At 42.4% G+C, this 20,428-nt stretch overlaps 1 protein-coding gene across 3 annotated transcripts; it reads left to right on the top strand.

Annotated features, from left to right (window-relative positions):
- Nucleotides 1-204: 204 nt before the first annotated feature.
- LOC104357467 (C-C chemokine receptor type 8) lies at nt 205-9,317 on the top strand. Of its 3 annotated transcripts, XM_032991248.2 has the most exons (5): nt 205-338; nt 4,027-4,136; nt 4,873-5,080; nt 7,366-7,469; nt 7,563-9,317. In XM_032991248.2, exons 4-5 carry the CDS (start codon nt 7,375-7,377, stop codon nt 8,428-8,430), a joined length of 963 nt encoding a protein of 320 aa, XP_032847139.2. In that variant the 5' UTR covers nt 205-338; nt 4,027-4,136; nt 4,873-5,080; nt 7,366-7,374; the 3' UTR covers nt 8,431-9,317. The 3 variants fall into 3 exon arrangements, with proteins under 3 accessions (XP_032847139.2, XP_032847138.2, XP_009961195.3); XM_032991247.2 differs by having other exon boundaries at nt 7,366-9,317; XM_009962893.3 differs by lacking the exon at nt 4,027-4,136 and having other exon boundaries at nt 7,366-9,317.
- Nucleotides 9,318-20,428: the final 11,111 nt, after the last annotated feature.

Here is a 20,428-nt window from a genome sequence, read left to right as displayed (position 1 = left end):
ATCCCCTGTTCCAGTTAATCTGGTTTGGCTTTCTCTGCTGAACCAAGTCACCTCTTCCCTCCTCTTCTAACGAGACAGAGTAAGCCCTCTGAGATGCAAAGTGAGAGCTGATTTGAATGGGAAATGCCTCTTTTTGACTAAGAAGCTGCTCTTATTTTGCTGTCCATCAGAGGCAGAGGAAAGTGCTCTTCTTGGACCACTGATTCGGCTGCTTACCTCCGCTTTGAGATGGGTGGAAGAAGAGCATCACAAACTTGTCCTCTGCTTTCCAGCCAGGTGCTATGATAGTAAGCAGAACCAGGAAATACTTAGTCTATTCTTGGAAAACATCCTACCGGGTAAGGTATCTTACTCTGCTTTTATACCCATCTTTTCCTAATGGCTGCTACACCAACACCAGAGCCTGTGTGTGGTGTCAGAAAGGTGCTTCCCATCCGCCTCACCAAGCAGACAGAGCCATACCAGGTCTCGCGGCTGGGGCTCCTGAGGACAAAGCAAGTTCTTGCTGGTGGTGTCTTCTGTTGCAACCACAGTTTCCTTTCTGTGTTCAAACTCAATTCATCTAGACCGTCTGTAGGAGGAAGGAGAGGTTTCTACAAGAGCATAGCAGTTTTGCAGCAGCTAAGGTGGCCGTCACCCCCAGGCTGAGGGGATGCAGTGGCGGCACAGAATAAGAAAACGCTCTGGGATTAATGTCAGAGGCTGAGCTAGCATGCATGGGTGGTCCCCGGGTGCCAGTGAACATGTCTGGCTGCAGGAGCTGCAGGCGTGGCCATGCTGTTTGCCTCACAGCAAGATTCATTTTGATGGTGGCATTTACCACAACCTTTCCATTTAACATGGGGCTTCAGTGGAGCATCATTTCCCTGATCTTGGGGCCCCCGGCAGTTTGGGGGAATGGAAGTCTGCGTTATTCTGACATGCTGGTCACTTTTAGGCTGGCAGTATCTTCAGCTATATGAAGCATCGCATGTGGTTTTTTTCCCCACTGAAGCAACTTTTCTGACAGAAGAAAAAACAGCAGAAACCGTAACTTTGGAGAGTAAATACAACAACTGCTGTGGTGGTGATGGCAGCAGGCTCAGCTAAAGAGGAAGCATGAATGGTGTTGTGCACAGCCCCACGGAGACTCCCTAGCACCTGCCATCTGCCTGGGGCTGCTGCGGCCACTGCAGGCTGACCTGATACCCTCCATCAAAACATAAGAAGAAAATCCAGAAGGCTCCTCCTACAGCAACATTTTTGCTGTGTTTCTTAACCTGAGTGGTGACTGCGTTGCCTCTGCACTGGCGTTTGCACCCAGGTGGTGATGCCACATGGCTCTTCTCTCCTGCAGCTTGCAGTCCTGATGGGGCACATGGAACGTGGTGTGTGTCACAGCTCCTGCACCCAAACCCAAACGCGCCACGGGCTGGAGCACCAGAGATGCCAACAGTCAGTTGTCTCTGTTTTGCTGTAAGGTATTTCCTTCTCACAGGAAAGCCCACAAGAGTATGGAGTTACACAGCTAGCGCTGGTATTAGTGTCCAGGTAAAACTCAACTGGAGGGATGCTGCAAGACAGCAGCCAGGGCTGCTGAAGAAGGAAGCACTAGAGTGGATTTCAGAGGGGGGTCTTAGCAAACAGATCTGGGAACTCCCTGCCCTGTGGCTCCCACCCAGCACCTTGGGAGCACCCCCGAGGCCCTGGGAGGGACTGCCCGGTGCCTGCTGTCCTGTCCCTGGCGATGAGAGCCCCCAGGTCAGGCGTCTCCTGCACACTCTTAACCAAGGACCATTTTACACCCGCCGTCTTCCTCTCCTGCCGGGGGATGGCTGCCCCACAGCCCCAGCTCCCTGCTAGCAAACTCCCTGCAGCCCAAGGGACAACCTGTAAATATTGTTCTCATATGCCTGTTCGTCATGTAAGGTGAGACAATCCTCCTTTTCCCCTGGTCATTTCCTCGCAGGGTTATCTGTACCTAGTCAACCTACCCCTTCCACAGCTTTGCTTTACCAAGCGGAGCCCACCTCTCTTGCGCTGCTCCTCCTGACACCTTGCAGCCTCTCTGCACCTCTTTCTGCTCGAGTTCAGCACTTGCAAGTGCAGGTGACCTTTAATGTCCCTGTTCATTTTTTACCGCCTCTTTCCGGTTTACCACATTTTCTGCTTTGTTATCATCCACAGATGAACTTCAAAGGGCTGTTTGTTGGCTCGGCAGAAAATCCCTGTTTGCTTGCGTGGCCCTTGTTTAACTCGGATGAAGTGAATGCTACTCACAGACTGAAAAAGTGTCAGGAAGGATACAGGTCATTACAGCCTGGCTCACAGATAAAAAGGGAAAATCAGAAATGCGTACCTCCCAACCCCCCCACTGGTATCTTCCTCTGAACTTTCAAGGGAAATTTAGCATACCTGCAGCTTTCAGCACTCTACATCTGTGAATACACCCGTGGTTATTTATCTCTACCATCCTCCAGCCCAGCAGAGCTCTGCCTGCCCACGCTCCCCTCAAATTACCTGTAGCAGAATGAGTAGGGCTCAGCATGGGGAGATGAATAAAATCTGACTCCAGTTCTTCCCTGTCCCCCAACCCAGGCATCTCCCGTTAGTTTTAAAATATCATCCTTTCAGCCAACAGTTCCCAAGTCTACCCCCGTGCTGTGGGCCAACCTAATACCTGCCAGTCAGGGACAGCACCTTTCCAAAGCCGTATTTGTCATTTCCTAAACCTGCTCTTCTCCCTTCCTTTCACTGCCTTTGACAAATCACATCCTCCATTGCCTTTAATGAATTGTATTACTCTGTTGAGAAAAGCTCGGGAGACAGCTGTGTGTCAGGAACACCAACAACCCCAGAATAGGCACAGGCACATAAACCTTTCTGAAAGCCAGGCAGGGCCAGGGACTCAAACATATATATCACTTCTCAAAACACAGCAAATCTGCTCTTGGAAACGTTACATTAGACCCCGTAATTCTGCTGTTTCCCTTCAAAACACCGGCACCACCACAATTTTTTCCTCCCTCTCCTTATTACAGGCTGTTACCCATACACTCGGCGTAGTCCTCTCCGGTTTGCCCAAAGAACAGCAGCCAGCCATCCCGCAACCACAGCAGTCTCCAGGCACGCTCACTTGTATCTTATCTTTTTTTTTTCACTTGAATTCAAGCTCTTTTCCTAGCCTTTAAGGGCCTCTGCATCTTCTTGCTTGCTCCAGCTTTCTCCAATACACGGTGCATTTCCTCTGACAGTTCCCTGCTGCGCTCTTCCAGCTTCATGCCATGCTTTGCCTGGCCGTGCAGAATTGCAGCTGATGCAAATACACAACTGGAAGATTTCCCAATTAAAAAAATACACATTTTGAATGAAATGAATTTTTTTTTTTTACAAAATCATAATACAGGCAACAGAAAATAACTCAAGAAAGAATGTAAGATTTTTTTTTTCAGTTTAGAATATGTATAAATTTTTTAAAATGCCAATACATGTCATTATTTTGTCAGTTTCATATCAAACTATTCTTTATTTTTTTTATATATGTTATTAACTTAGCATCCCAACTAATGCAAAAAGCATCCAATGGAGAAAGGGACGTCTTTAACTGATTGATGTTTTGATCATAAGAAACAATGAAAGCTGACCTTATTGATTTCTAAAAAAAAAAAGTAAATAGAATGGAGTTACATTATGTTGTACTGTATGTCTGTAACAGCAGGACATAGTATTGACATATTATTAATCGTATAATGAATAAAGAGAGAATAGAATAAAAGAAAGTTCTGTTACAACAATGTTAAAAAGTTAGTTCTGAAAAAAAATAAATTAAAAAAGAGGAACTGGTCTCTCTTACATAATAAGACCAATTGAGTACTTGAGCAGTGTGATGCCATGGTCATCGGTAGCATTTTGAATACCTCAGGGGACAGGTCTTTTATTTCTGGCTGTGCTACTGACTAGTGCCAGGTCCTTCATTACGTTACTTCTTTTTTTTTTTTTTTTTCCTGAGCCTATTTTCTCACTTTTTTTTTTTTTGTCTGCTTGAAGTATTTAGCTCTTCTCTTCTTTGGGACATTCTTTCACTATTTGTTTATGTAGCAGCCAGCAAGCTGGAAAGCTACTTTGGATTGGAGCTGCTAGCTGTTAGCAAAGAACAGGTAAATAACTTTAATAACAGCCGTGCTTTGAATCTGCCACATAGTTGTTTGGGACTCTTGGGCAAATCTCTTTTGTTCTCTGTGCTCCAGTAGATCAGGAAAATTATGCTTGTTGAGATTAATGGATGAAAATCATATAATTTGGCTGATTTATAAAGCACCACAATTTACAGTATTACACAAAACAAAAATAATTTGAAGCTATTGAAAGAAATAAAAAATTAAAAGCCTGTCCTTGTTTCAATATTTTGTCTTGACCATGTATCCTAAATGCACTAAAATATACTTTAAAAAACATGAAGGTGGCAAAGAAACTCTGAAATATCTCCGCTTGAATAAAAGATGGTTAAAAAATTATTGCAAAGGAGTATCAGTACCTGTGAGTTCTTATTTTGCTCAGAAACTTAATACATTACTAATGGGGAGGGACATAACCAGACTGCAAAGTACAAGACAATATTAGCTGAAGGAAACGAAAAACTAAAATAGTGCGACTCAGAAATTATATGACAGCTTCTGTAAAAAGTTGCAAATTTATTAGGGTGTGTTCTGCGATGGAGACATCTGAACTTTTAAATTTTTCACTTAAATCAGGGGTGACTGTGAAGAAGGAGTTTAGCAAACATTAGCACCTCTTCATGTACGATCTTTTCTGTCTTCAAAAAGAGCTGTATTTGACTTGTGTTTCACAGAATGTGTTTGTAAGCCCTCACACCTCTTTTCCTGTTTACTGCAGCTATAAAATCTTCTATTTGCCTCAAAACCTATCCTGGAACTGGCAGCTGTCCATTTGACACCCGCATATCACCAAATCTCAGCCATCTCCACAAGCGATGCAGTAAGCCTCCTGGAAACTCCGGAGCCCAAGAGAGAGGACACGGACACGATAGAAGGAAAAGTGGACCGGGGTCAACTGAGAGAGTAGAGGCTTCTTGCTGTTAAAGGTAAAGTCCATCCACATTTAATGTGCTACCCTTAAAAGTAACAGGCTAACTTTGGCAACCAGGGGAAAGAGACCTGCAGCAGTCCTCTCTCTCTTGATACCCTCCGGAAAATTGCTTTTTCAGTTTGACTGTTTTACAAACTGATGTGGAGAGGGGAGAAAATGGAAAATGCTGTGCCCTGGTTGGAAGCTGTCAGAGGTGTTAACGGTGTAAAGGTGGTCTGAAAGTCAAAAGTGGAGCATCTCCAGTCTCTGTTCAGTCCAGGAAAAACTCTTTTGAATTCTGTCAAAATCAGATGCACCATATCTATAAATCTATATCTATGTATCTGTATCTATCTATCTATCTATCTATCTATCTATCTATCTATCTATCTATCTATCTATCTATCTATCTATCTATCTATCTAATCTATCTATCTATCTATCACACAGTATTTATTATTTTTTGAAAATTTTTTACTTTTGATTGTTGAATATATGGACCGCTTTTAAGGGGTCCATGACAGGCAATTAAGAAAAGCAAGCAATTGCTGCAACGTTTGCAGTCACAGTGTGTCAGGGTCAGACATCAAAAGCATTAGCAGGAAATATTTTCTACCCATACCTGTTGCTGCATGAACAGATATTATCTAGTGACTAAATAGCGTGATATTAAGGGGTTTATGCATGAAAACAAAGTTGAAATTAATAATGCAGATGTCCTATCTACAGCTGAAAACTCAATATACAAAAGAATTACACTTTCAACGTAGATTACAGCACTGCCTTTCTGTCATTACTCCTTATTTCCGAACAAGGAACCCAGTAGGGCTGAGTACTGTATTTGCAACAGGTTTCTCTGCATTGCACATGCCAGTTGACTTTGGTCCTGGTGCCCCAAGAAAAGCTGAGGCAGGTCAGTGAGGCACGAGCAGCACCCATACCGGGAACAGAGGACAAACCCCGACTCCAGCACCCCTCCGTGCTGTGCGTACGGGTCCTCCTGTTTCCCTGCACAAGGTGGCACAGCCGGGCAAGAAGTGGTGAAACCTGATTCCTTCCTCATCGATATGAAAATTTTCACCGTCCTCTCTTTGCATACCCAAGCAGCGATTTTTAACTCAGGAAAGGATGTCCTCTACTTTTAATAAATTAATCATTGTCATTCATATTATTGCTCCAGCTTAATACCAATGATTATTACAAATGGTTCTTCCCTCCTGGAAACTTTGTGTCTTTGAAGACTCCTGTGTCTTTGAAGATCTTTAACAGTGTGATCAAACTGTATGCAAGCATAACGCAAGTGCAGTGCGCAATAAACCTGCAAATGTCTTAGCAGTGACAAGGCAAAATTCTCTGAAATAGTGTCTTTTGAAAGAACCATTCCTTCTTAAAATGTGAACACTTAACTCTGCAAACCAGATCCCCTTTTATAGGGGTCATGAGGTGACACCTGAAAAAAAAAAAAAAAAAAAAGGTGGATAAAGCACTGACTCACTTTTCGAGAGCGGGTCAGGCTATTTGAAAGCTCTCTTCATTACAATTCTTCAGAAATGACAGAGAGGAAACACCCCCCCTTGAGTGCTAGAAAACTGAAGTTGGGCAGAACAGACAGGTGCAATAAACTGCTGCGTTTTAGAAATAGGCACAGCCAAACTGCTCGCCAGCTAACCTGGAGGTCAGTGGCAGCCTCGCTGCCGCAGCCCAGAGCTCAGCACTGCAGGCGTAGCCCTGCGAACTCCTTGCTGCTACGGAGGATTTTTGTATGCAGACCTGAACTCACCCATAGAAAACCAGCTTACATGTCTCTGCACTCCATGTCAGCATCTAGCCTGGATCAGCTCAGCTAAAAATGTTGCTATGCTGATGGGTGGTGGCTTCTTCAGTCCAGATGCTTTTATAAGGGTCTTTAAGCTACAGGCAAAAAGCTTTTCCACTCAAGGGAGCACAAGAAAATCCAGATTCTTAGATCAGATGCAGGTTTTATACCATTTTGACTATTCAGAACATGAAATTTCCCTGTCGCTGCAATGATGAGGGGCTAACTCCCTGGCACTGAGGCAGTTTCGGGGAAACTGAGGGCATCCAGTGCTCATACTTACACAAGTACAGGAACAACTGGCAGGCCTTTTTGGTGGTACAGCTGCTCTTGGCCAGGCAGTGAGACCAAGACAGCATTGTGCTATCCCTCTCTGACTGGGGGCTGGCCCATGGGCTCAATGCAGCACAAAGGCAGGCAGAAGCAACCCTGGGAGTCCCATGCTAGGACAGTTAGCCATTTATCTCTTGGTCTTTCCTGCACAGGTATCTGAGATGAATCCCACAAGCCAGTTCCTTGGAACAACAGAATACGACTATGGATATGATGAAAACACTGCTCCGTGCAACGAAGGAAACAGCTTTCGCAGGTTTAAATCTCTCTTTCTGCCAATTCTTTACTGCCTTGTGTTTGTTTTCTGCCTTGTGGGAAACTCCTTGGTCCTTTGGGTTCTCCTGACCAGGAAAAGGCTGGCGACAATGACTGACATCTGCCTGCTGAACCTCGCAGCCTCTGATCTCCTCTTTGTTGTGCCTCTCCCTTTCCAAGCCCACTATGCGTCGGACCAGTGGGTTTTTGGCAATGCTATGTGCAAGATAATGGCTGGCGTTTATTACACAGGCTTTTATAGCAGTATTTTCTTTATAACCCTAATGAGCATAGACAGGTATATAGCAATTGTCCACGCTGTCTATGCCATGAAGATACGGACAGCCTCTTGTGGCACAATTATCAGTTTAATCCTGTGGCTCGTGGCTGGCTTGGCTTCCGTACCCAACATCATGTTCAACCAGCAGCTGGAAATCGAGCAGTCTGTGCAGTGTGTTTCCACATACCCCCCAGGCGACAATACCTGGAAGGTTGTTTCTCAGTTTGCAGCCAATATCTTAGGCCTCTTGATTCCTCTTAGTATCCTCATTTGCTGCTACGCCCAGATACTGAAAAACCTGCAAAAATGCAAAAATCGGAACAAGATCAAGGCAATTAAGATGATTTTCATCATCATCATCGTTTTCTTCCTCTTCTGGACTCCCTTCAACGTCGCACTGTTCCTAGACTCTCTGCAGAGCCTGCACATCATCAATGACTGCAAGGCAAGCTACCAGATAGCCCTGGCCCTGCAGCTGACTGAAACCATCTCCTTCATCCACTGCTGCCTGAACCCCGTGATCTACGCCTTTGCGGGGATGACGTTCAAGGCCCATCTTAAAGGACTACTTCAGTCCTGTGTCCGTGTCTTCTCCAGACCTGTCGGAGGTGCCGGAGCTGCTCAGTCGTTTCTAGCACCCACCCAGCTCTCCGGCTGCTCTGACAGTGCAGGGTTCCTGTGAGCTCACCCGAGCTGGCTTCTTCTGGTGTGAGTAGTTGGGCTAAGGTCTGACACGGCCCTGGAGGTTGTACCATGTGTGCAGCATCCTCTTGCGAGGACCAGTACACCTGTACCTCCTTCTGGGATATGCTGTGAACTACAGCGTAGTAAGTGGCAACATTAGTTTACTAAGAGCACCAGTTTGTTTGTAAAATGGTGACCTTACAAGCTTCCCACAGCATTATTTTTAATTAAGTTTTAGAACTCTTTTAATACATTTCAGCAAGCAGGGTTCTTCCTCTATCATTTATTTTCTCCTCTGATGAAAGCATCGCTTCTGCCCACCCCCAAATATGCTCTGCCCTGTGGAAGCTGTTCCATACCTAAATCCCTACATCCCTGGGACAGGCATGGGACCCCCCCTCTGGGAAGCAGGGAAGGCAACAGGCGTGGGATTACTTCACATTGCAAAGAGGGAATCACCTCAGCCACTGTCACCATTCCCCCTTTGCTTCAGCTCCCAGATGAAAAGGGCACTCAGCTCAGGGCCCTGTTGCTTTGCTGTGTGACGCTCCCAGGGGCACAGCCAGGGGGTCCCTGGAGCTGCTTCTGCCTAAAGCAGCCTTTGGTGGTGATGCCTTCAAAAACAGCAGAGCAATGCCTCCAGGTGCCCCTTAAACTGGGCACTCCTAGAGACCCACACACTTGAATGTGTCGTCATCAAAGCAGCCTGGTGGTCCCTGTTGTCGCTGGAGGTGTGGGACCTCCAACTCTGTGTCCCCAGCGCTCACTGATAAAGGCAAGCACCACAAAATGGCACGTAGCACGTAGGCACCATCTCTTTTTCCATACAGCATTATTTTCTGCCATTTTAGAAAAGTTTTCTTCGAATAAACATATTAAACTGCACCTTTTTGTCTTGGCTCCTGAAAGTCTTTCTAATGTCTCACACCCCTAAATTAGGATAAGGAAAGGATGATTTTGCTGATTTTTGAGATGGTAACACGCAAAATACATCTGATGGAATTGAGAGTCACCCTGGAGCTCTTCAGCAAAATAAGTCTTGCCTCCACTTTCCTGCTGAGAATGATCTGTTCTCAAAATCCCAATATAAATTCACTTACGTTGAGGTAATATTATTGTAAACAAAATTTTAAAGTTAAACAAGAGAGTACCTGAAACCAGGAAAAACACAGCCTGGGTATTGTCAAAAACTGTATTTTTTAGGGTAATTAAAAATATTATATGTTTTATTAGTTCTACTTTTCCTTCTGAAAATATAATTGCGTTTTTTAGGTTTCCTAAAGATTTCAAATACATTTCTAACCTCAGTGACAAAATATTCTTGCCATTAACTACACAGTAGAGAAAACACTTCTCTCATTTATGATAGTGTAATTAACATGTCTAAGTTTTATTCCTCAATGGATAAGGCATGCCCTGCAGCTCCATTATCATATTGTTTTACTTCTCAAAAGACTTCTAAGTGTTTAGAAACAAAGCCCTCTCTTTGTGTATTTCTGCAGGGGGTTTTGTACTGCGCAGGCAGTTTAATGATTGAAAAGAAATATGGGCCAGCATCTCAGGTCACATATCTTCCCTTTGTGCCCAGAATTTTGGAGTTTGGATAAAAGTATTTCTGTGACATTTACCATCATCTGTTGATGTCAAAGATGAAAATGGGAGAAGAATCGGAGTTTATATATATATATATGTGTGTGTGTGTGTATGTATTCTTTTTTAATTGGTATTTTGAGAAGAAGGGAAAACAGAACTGTTTTCTGGCCAGCTGTCACACACTGACACTTTCCCAATGGTCTGCTTCACTGCAGCTTAGACAGAACAAAATTTGTCAGTCAGGAGCCAAGTTTCCTGGGTGCAGGGAAGACACAACTGACTGGTCAAAGAGGGGGTCCCAGTCCAAACCAGACTGCATGGGACTTAGAGCAGCAAGGAGCTGCTTTCAAGGGTATAAAATACCTGTGGAGAGTCCCCTGCACTTATTTTAGGCCTCTAGATTTCACAGAACGATCATTTCATACCTGGCAGCTTTTTTTTCTGTTTGAAATCAGGCACATGTGAAACAGCAAACAATTTGCCCTAATCACTTTGTTTTGCCACCAGTTGTGTAAAAAAGACCAAAACCAAGGAAAGACTGCTTTTAGATAAAGATAGTATTCAAGGACTCTCTGGTTTTAAAACATATGTTCGTGTCATATCTGCAATCTTGTTAGCAGAAATAATAAGGAATACAAGATAAGGTCCCTAAATTCTTATTTTTCAGTAATTTTCTATTTGCCTTGCTGAATTTCAAATTTCAAAAAGACAAAATGGTCAAAAGCACTGCAATTTTTCAAAGATCCTTCCCCTTTTCAGGTTCCTATGTCATTCGAAGTGATACACACCAGCTATGCCCCAGACACACACAATTCTTTCCAATGCCATCACGAAATTCTGCAAGTGTGAACCTAAAACATCCCAGAGAGACTCTTGCATTATTAATGCAACAGTGTTTTCATCAACAGACTAGGATTGTCTCTGGGTTACAAGACAAGGGCCAAACTCTTTGGTTTCTATTATTTTTTTGTGTTCAGCTCTCACTGAAATCATGCTCTGTGTGTGTGTGTAATAGCAGAATTTAACCCAAATGAAACATGAAGCTTTAACCAAAGAAGTAAAAAAGTAGGTTTTGCTGGACTCACTGCAGAGTTTCTTCCACCTTGTCCTTGACTTCTACTGCTGCATGTGAAAGGCTGGTAATTAAGAGTCTAGAAGGGCAGATGCAGACCCCCCCATCCTCTGCTCAAGGACAGTCACAGATCAAGATTGTAGATTCTTAGGACACTTCTCCCTTTAGAAGGCTCTTTCTCTGCCTAATGTGGCTGCAAAAAGGAATAATACAAATAGCTATTTTGCGTTGTAAGAGCTATCAGATTAGAGACACAAACATAGCCAGCATCACCCCAAGTACTGATACACAGCAGAGCTCTCAGAAGCATTGTGCCTCTTCTCTAAACATGAAATTTTATTTTTAATGATGTAAATCTACAGGATTTTATGCTACCCTTACATGTGATGGAAATAATCTATAGAGACATCAAGCAACGTTCAAAAAATTTTGCACTTCTATGCAGTGAAAGAGCGCTACACTAGTAGGATACTATTAAGAAGCTGGTACTTCCATTTTTTCCATTAGAATTTTTTTTTTAGGTAGAAATTTGTCAAAGAGAATCTGCCTTCTTCTGCAGATGTAATACGCCCCCTGGAATAAAGCAGGTAGCAGATGCACTGTTTCCTCAGTTTCAAGGGTTCTGACACAAAATAAAACTGGTAAAATAATTTTGCAATCTTCTCATAACCAGATCAGCTAGTTTTCCTGTGCCAAGATGTTGTCTGTTGCAAATACCACTGCAAAAGCACCAAGGAACATTCAGATTTTATGTCCCCTGGATTTCCTAGTGCTGTGTGTGGTAATGTGAATATATATGTCAAAATATCTAGACCAATCTTATTCCATAAAGTTAGTGGAAAGTTGATTGCTATTCTGAAGAGGATGGAATACGGAAATTACTGCTGTTTGTAGAACAGATCTCCTAATCATTGCCTTAGGACTCAGAGGAGCAGTGGAAGAGTAAAAGCATTACATTTAGAAAAGGAACTACACTACTAGGAAGTGTGTATACAACAAATTTAACTATTATTTTTGCTGTTGTTATTATTATTGTTATTTTTATTATTATTAACATGTTTCTGCCCAGAGTATTCATGTCTTTTATTTTTTTCTCTTTTCCTTCTTTTCCTGAGATAATTAGATCTAGACTAATAATGATTGTTGGATTAGAGTGCTAAAAGTTCAATTATACTAATAATAAATTCTTGGGTTTATGTATAAGGTGTTTCCTTTTTACCCATAACAGACTGTGAGCATTACATTTGTCCCACAGACAAGGCCAGCTAGGAAGCATTGAGCACCTTGGTAGACGGGCTGGTTGTGGCACTGCAAACTTATGAGGTATGGCACCACTTTGAGGAAACCCAAAACAGGCGTGAGAAAGTGAATGTGCCTCACCCTGAAAGCCTGAGATTTCACAGGTTTGTATATGATAATCAATTTAAAACCAGGCTCAGTCACATGTTTGAGATCTGTGTGTGAATTCAGTGAGGCAGGATGCTATAGTCATCGGGATTTGCACAACACTTCCGAGGGCTTGACATCAGTGTTGAAAAGATCCAGATAAGAGTTACTTATTACCCTGTCCTCTTATTTAAGATAAATACATCAAGAAGAGTTGGACCAGCCAAAATCAATCATATTGCTCATTGTGGCCACACACTATAACTACCTGTAGTCTTTCCACTAGGGTCTTGGCTACAGAAACACACCTCACACAGTCTTCTTTCTGACACTTTGTGTGGGTTTTGCTCTTCTTAATTAGAAATACATTATAACCCAAATACATTATTCAATGCAAACCCCAAATGCATTAATAAATTAACCCAGAAGTGAGATACAAAACTTTCTGTGGTTTACAAGTTTCTGCTGAAATGACCTCATAATGCCACTAAGTTCTGAAGCTTGCCTGACTTCAACTTTCTTTAAGAGCCTGAAAAGCTCAGAGGTCTGCTGAAACTCAGGTGGCCCTTAGATGACTTCCATGCCCAACTCCTCTCTCTCTGTCAGCAGTTCCCTTCCTTCTCTTGAGCTGGAGAAGATAATCAGCTGTCCTATTTCATCCATCCCAGTGCACTCCAGCATCAGCTGGTCAGTCTGTCTCCCCTCCTAATGGGTTGTCCTGTTCTTCTCCCTCACACTGAAGCTCAAGCTACCTGATAAATTGTGTTTTCACTTGTCACTTCTTTCTGATACAGCTTTTCCAGGTTACGGCTGGTGCCCAGAGACTTTGGCCCTAATATTTCTAGGCTTTTTTCTCAAGCAGAGAAAATGTTAGGCTATATCCCAAGAGAGACTCCCTCATTTAAGGGAAAATACCACAGGCCTGTAGGGTTTAGGATTACCTAATGGTCTTTTCAATTAAATGAGTGGAGAGAGGGAAGTTGGAAGTGTCAGTGGTGAGCACTGTGTAAGTATTTAATGTTTAATGCATTTAACATATGAACAACTAGGAGATAAAAAATGGTCCCTTGTCAGTATGAAAAACAGTAACAGACAGACAGTAAACTTCTCCCCTAGCCAAGGACAAGTGCTAACAATATTGAAAAGAAATTGTGACTTCAAGAAGTCTTGTAAAATCAGTGTACAATGTTAATTCCCTGAAAAAACATGCCAGCAGTAGTTTGGTTTTGAGATTTCAGGTGAATACAAGTGCACTTCAGGCAACTCACATACTTTTTTTTTTTTTTTTTGCTAGGATTCATTAAAGTTTTATGTAGGACTTTATCCCTGTATACTTTAGTACAACTTAGGCAGAAATACCAACTTTCCTTTGAATTCTCTTGCTCAGATGGATTTTCAGCTGAAGTTATTTTTACCATTTGTGTCTTCCTTTCATCTTAACACTTACACAATCTCTTCCAAGCAGAACAGCAAACTAGCTTGCACGTGCTAAATATACTGGTGTAAAACAACTACTGCAATGTGATCTGAAATACTCGGAAACACAGATGTTCTTGTCTTCATATCACACTTGCTAACACTGATACTGTTTTGCACAGTGATACAAACAACCTATCCAAAACCATTCAACTAACAGAACAGGTGTAAAAATCTCACTTGTGGACAAAGCTGTAAACTGGCTATTCCATTCCCGTTATGAGACAGCAATTAATACTGCCTTTAAAAAAAAAGAGAGAGAGAATGCAATCAAATTTATCACACCATAGTATAGAGGATATCACAGTGATTCTCATTTGCTGAGCATGTAAAACATCATGCACAGTCTGTGGTATCACAGACTCTGTGGCGTGGTTATTTTGCTGTGGACTGTGAGAAAGGAGGTTTTGCTGACTTACCTAAAGCCCAGTGTTTTCTTATATTTTCTCTACAGGAGTTACTAAGGAAATGGTGTCTCCACCCTCTAAATAAAACCCGTCAGAAGATCATTAAGGTCAGATTCAGTATGTCTATAAATTGGTGTAGCATGGCTACCAAACTGGCTTCAGTCTGCTGGTTTCTCCATGGGGAGTTCTCTCAGAAATAAAGCAGGCTCCACCGTACAGGTGCACAAGGGTGTGAAGCCAGTCTCTGAGAAGACTGAAGACTATCTGGGGCTGGTTGTGTCTTTTGGATTCTGTTTCATCAAGCAGTCCTGCAGATATTCTGGGAATCAAAATCAGGGAAGGCTTACATTTCAGAGATGCCGAGCCCTGTGCCACAAATACTACTGGAATCTGCAAGCTTGTCACAGGCAGACCCAAGTTCCACCAATGGGTTTAGGCACTTAGGCCTGAATTTATCCTACCTATCCCTAAATGTCTACTTCCAGCCCATAAATTAAGCACCTTCCCTTTCCACTTAAACTTAGATTTTCATAGATGGCCTCTGAGGTTGTGTTCTTCATGTTCCAGGGCCCAAAGTGAAGACCAAGAACCAGCAGCTATAACAGATGGGAACCATGCCCCAGTATAATGCTTTGCTTTGGAGAAAAACAGTTTACTAACCAGCTTCCCCAAATTAAGATGCTTGACAGTGTTATTCATAATCTTGGCAATTCCGCTTCCACATTGCAAAATGGAGATAATTGTACTGATTCATCACATAAATGTGGTGAGAAGACAAATACTGTTATATCTCTGAAGCACTCCGATATTACCCTGACCAAACTAGAGACATGACCATGAAGGAAAAGCAAAATTCTGCAGTACAAGGTGGTTCTTGGTAGTGTACATTAAATAGTGCCTGGTCCTGCATGCTGGTGAAGTGCAACAAAAAGAACCCCACATAATCTGTCCCTCAGCTAGGAGGATGACTCCTGCAAATTGAATTAAGCATCCTGATGTGTGTACTAAACATTATGATGTGTGTACTCAAGAGGTAAACATGAAGGGTAGATTGCATTCATATTTCCTTGTATAGTTCTTCCTGTGAGCAACTCAGAATATCTTAAGAATATATTGAACTCCCAATTTATTTACATCTCAACTATCAAGTCTTACTTCTCCAAGGCTCTATGAAATGCCCCAAAGCTGTGAGGAAGTACTATGACAACTGAGCAGCTGATGATGCAGATTCATACACCAATAGAAACTGTGTTTTGCTTTTATGTATCTTCCTACCTCTTCTAAAACAGAGTGCCCCTTTAGAACACCTACATGGGTATGAGGACGTAGGGGAAGAAGAGGATGGCCATTGCAGCCTTACTTCAATGACATGATGGGGAGCACATACAGTTTTCGTGAGCATGAGCAGGGTACAGTCTTCATAGTGCCCCAATAAAACTGTTCCTGATTCTGGGTGGCCCATCAGTGGGACTGGTCTTTCGATCTACAGCACAGGCCTATTCCTCTTCAGCAAAGGATGTAGACAACTTTTTCAGGCTTACCTGCTAAAAAAAACCCTCAGCCCCAAAAAACAGCAAATTGAAAATACTTGGCTTGATCTTTTTCCAAAATGAAGAATGGTTTCTTGTTACTAAAAGCTCCAAAGATTTCATTCAGGTAATCTGAAATATGTGATTGGGCTATAAGTCTGTTCTATCAACACACAGTTTACATGCATAAAAATGGTGAGGAGACAGGCAATGGAGGTCAGTACAGCTATTTCCCAGATTCTTTATAATAAATCCCTTTATGCTTTGTTATGGCAGTCTCTATTTCACATTGTAGCATATTTTTGCTTACGTTGTCCTTGGCTGGGTTTCCCCATCACACACTTTCCCTGTACGAGTCCACCTGCAAGGCTGTCACATCACCTAGATTTACTGCGTATGTGCATTCTCACACAAAAACTTCATGAGCCTGTGACCATTGTTCCTTGCCACAGGCCATCACTCCGCAGTGCCTCGGGCCTCCCCATGTCCTGTTTACCTCGCTCAGGGAATTGTTGAGGAACCCTTGATGGGACACCAAGGTAATAAAAGCCTTTTGATCATCTTTGCCTGTATTGTGTTTGTGTATCTGACCCTGCTTCTGTCTGGTAAGGTGTCACCACTGGCAGAGGCCAGTCCAGTGTTGCCACTTGCATCTGACAGCTGTCTAGTCTGAACTTGTTGTCTAGGCTCTTTCTATTGTTAAAGAGACCCCCCTCCGTATGTTGATTCATTCTAGCCTAAGGTGTAGTAGCTTAAGACAGAGGCAGTTACCCTCTGCAGATACCTACCTCTATCCTTTGACTACAGAGGGAGCCCTTAGACTAGCTAGCCAACTGCCCTGCTACGTGTGGGAGAGATAATTCCTACAGCCTACAACAGGAGGAGTCTGGAATGAATTACCTACTAACAGATCTTGCAAAGTCCTCCTGTGTGCTCCTCCTTGTGCTCAACCGAAGTTTCCACATGCCCATCCCTGCAAGCTTGAGGACAGTCAGCAAAATGTCTGCTGACTGCTGCTATGGATGAGGACACTCAAGAGGAGTCTACTGCACAGGACTCAGTAATATGTTTATTGAACTCCTTTTTCAACACAAAACATCTACTTCATCCAATTTCTCCATAAAAAGGCAGGCTAAAGCACACCAGAGGAATGGGAAAGCAACTCCATCCATATGCATCAGTATGCACCTTCCCTCCTGCTGTCCTGCTTTGCCTGAAATTCTAAAACATGCTTTGACGAAGGGACTGGAATCAGCATTTCTCCTTCCACATGGGAGGCCTAGAAAATGAGATGAACTGCAAGGCCATCGCTTAATCTTTGCTATGGTCTTAGTGGCATACAGCTGAGGCCCAGTCATTTCTATGTAGGTAATCTGCTTGGTAATTTTACCAGTATTTTTGCCAACAGTGAACTGTCTCCATCTCTCTGTTTCCCACCACATGAAAAAGAGACTTCTTCAAGAAATTAGGAAAATTATGTCAATGCCCTGAGTGTATCCCCACATCTTGACTTCAACATCCACATAACATTTTAAATTTAAGGCAACAGTATTAGTGTTAGAAAAAGCTAGTTCTCTCTTACATTCAGCGGTTGATGGAGTAATAGAAGTACATCATGGTTTTGTTCCCTTGCTTCAATTCTGCCAGTGGTAGTATTGTGACAGCTTGTAGAAAGCCCCAGCTGAAGTAAGACAGTTTTGTTGCAGAAATTTTCAATTATTTTTTGATTCTTTTTCAGTATATCCAAGCAGTACTTCCTTGTTTATAGAATTTCAACTGAAGAGCATGAAGTTTATGTACTCTTTTCTTCCCTTCTTGCTCTGTCTAATTTTATAGATGGAGAACCTAAGCAGCTCTCTAATTTTATCAGACAAGCATTCTTCATCTGTCAATGTCTCTGACTAGGCTTTTCTCTCACTGCTTCCTCTGCTTCTGTCTCCTAGGCAGTTCTTTGGATTAGTTAATGTTTATAAAGCTCACTAAACCCTTACAGGAAAGATTCTAAGAGTAAAATCATAGAAAGTAAGTCTGAGAGATCTCTCCAGAGATCGTCTATTCCTTTCCCAAAGGCCGTGCTTTCTAGACCAATGAACACTTCAGTCCTTTCCCCTGTATTTCTTCAGAGTACCAACATACCTGAAAAAGGGATTTTCTGGTGGCTCTTTCCTTTCTAACAGGCCCTAACCTCTATAATATAATAATAATTTAGCTACAATTCAAAATATAGTCTCAGGTGCCTAAACTTAAGTGTCCAATATGAGATATTTCTTCTCTTTTGAACCTTTCTTTTTTCCTGTATTTTAATCTTGATCAAACTTTCTGAAGTAGCTTCCAACGATTTGCATTACCGTTTCAGAAAGAAACCATCCCTGATTTTCAAAGCTCAGAGAAACTGGAGCTCAGGCAGACTGAAAGCACTGTCCACTGGTCTTCATTCTAAGCATGCAGACTGGAGGCACAAAAAATTAAACTCTTTCAAAACAATGTGTGCAAAACTGAGCTTTCTTTCTCAAATTTGAAGTGAGTCATGAGTCGTGAGTCACTCATTCCCCATCACAAGGATCCATCAAATCCATTACACCAAACTCAGGACTGCTGCTTACCTCACAGATTATGAAACTATTATGTAGGTCTTACAAGGATGACTTATGTGATCTTTCCTAGAACAGGTATGTGTATGAGAGAAAATAAAAATAAGAATTTAACCATTTCTGAGAGACTTCCAATTTTAGCAGTTCTATCAGTATATGGATGCTTGCAGGTTTGTATATTTTTTTTCTCCCACATTTGTTTAGAAAGCATCATCTGCATAGGCTACTTGCTATACAACTGGGTCTTTTTCCTCTCCTCTGTGGGAGGGATTAAATCCCCAAATGTCCATTTGCTAAGTTTCCAGAATTTTTGCCATGACTTACCAGTTGGCTCTATTAGTTTCACCCGCCACTACTTTTTGCTTCGGCAAACTGATAGAGCAAGCAAAAAGAAGGAGCTTGGTGTCTCCAGAAAGTCCCTGAAAAAGGCATAAGGAAGCCCCAGTGTCAGAAAACAGGGAGAGAAGAGGACAAGGATTACCTCTGGTACCCCCAGACAATCACACTTACCTGTACCCCCTGGGCAATGGACTCCAAAGCGGTCTCACTCTCAAGAGCCAAGACGAGCCTCTTCTCCAGGCCACTGCCCCTCTTTCTCATGGGGCAGCAAAACCCAAGTGCCTTAGGCAGGATTTTTGATCCTGTAGGCCAAGCATTTCTTTACCAGGCATGGTAATTCACAAAAGATTACATTTGCAAATGGAACTGCTGAACTAGTAGCCTATACATAGAGTAGGTAGAGATATCCTGAGTGGTAAAAACCTAACTTTTCAAATTCAGACAGCAACTCAGAGGGGACATGGTATAGAAAGAGAACGTGGGTTTTGTCTCCCTGTAGGGAAGGCCCTTTCTTCGCAGGCTTAAAGGTTTTCAGTGGTTCATAGTCTATATTTACAGCAAAACCTACACAGCCCCTTCCAGATCAACAGGAAATATTTATGTTCTTTCAGCCATCACTGAGATGCTTCTTCCTAAAGCCTTACTTAGGTGCTCCTGAAACAGTTCTGTGAGTTGGTTATACTCTCTGGAACACATGCAGTCAGGTTACGTATCACTGGTTTTATTGAAACTCCACATAGATTTTCTAGGAAATTACAAAATCCAGCTATAATTGTAGCACAAGCCCGTCTTACAGCTTTTCAAGAATGCTGCAGGAAAACACCCAGCAGTCTTAGAGAAAATGGTCAACAGCTGATGCCAAATAACTGCAAATTTGAAAAATGTGGCTTTGTCATAAAACTAAAGACTCCTCAGGAAGCAGATTAAGTGGCCATATTACTCATCAGTCCTGGTTTATAACGATCACTCACAAAGTCATCAATTATCACTCAAACAGCTGGAGTCTGTTGCAGCTTCAGTGCCAATGGCATTGGTGAAGGGTATGTTTTAAAAAACTAAATGCATGACACTAGCCCATACACTCAACTATACTTCCTGTCCTTGAAGCAAAAATACATTTAACATTTTATGTTATTTTAATCTTTCTTTCTATTGTTTCAATCCTGCAATGTCACCACATCAAAAATCAGATCATTACAAATGGTTTTGCAAAAATTACAACGGCTGTCCAAGGAGGGGATCTACACCACACAGTCATGCAGTCTGCACTACACAGTGCAGTGTGGTGTAGACTACATGAGCTGGTTACATAACTGGAAGGAAGGTAGCTCTACCAGTAGTGCTCTGTATGACCCAATTAGCTCTGAAACCTCTGGACCTTGACTTGTTTCTCTTCACCATGCTTACCTAAAGAAAGTGTGATGTTGTCTAACATGATACTTCTTTGCATAGTACAAAAATATACTAATTTTGCTTACTGATTCTTTTTCACTAGCACTGGTGAAAGGGAGAACCACATGCCAATTATCTAGAAGTCAGTGCTAATGAACATGAATACCTTGGTGGTGGTGTTTCAACAGTCATTTTGTACACCTGAATTTAA

Source organism: Tyto alba, unplaced genomic scaffold (assembly GCF_018691265.1).
Source record: "Tyto alba isolate M040663 unplaced genomic scaffold, T.alba_DEE_v4.0 Super-Scaffold_46, whole genome shotgun sequence".
NCBI lineage: Eukaryota > Metazoa > Chordata > Aves > Strigiformes > Tytonidae > Tyto > Tyto alba.
The sequence above is the reverse complement of the archived record's forward strand: the minus strand, read 5'-3'. Positions and strand labels throughout refer to the sequence as shown.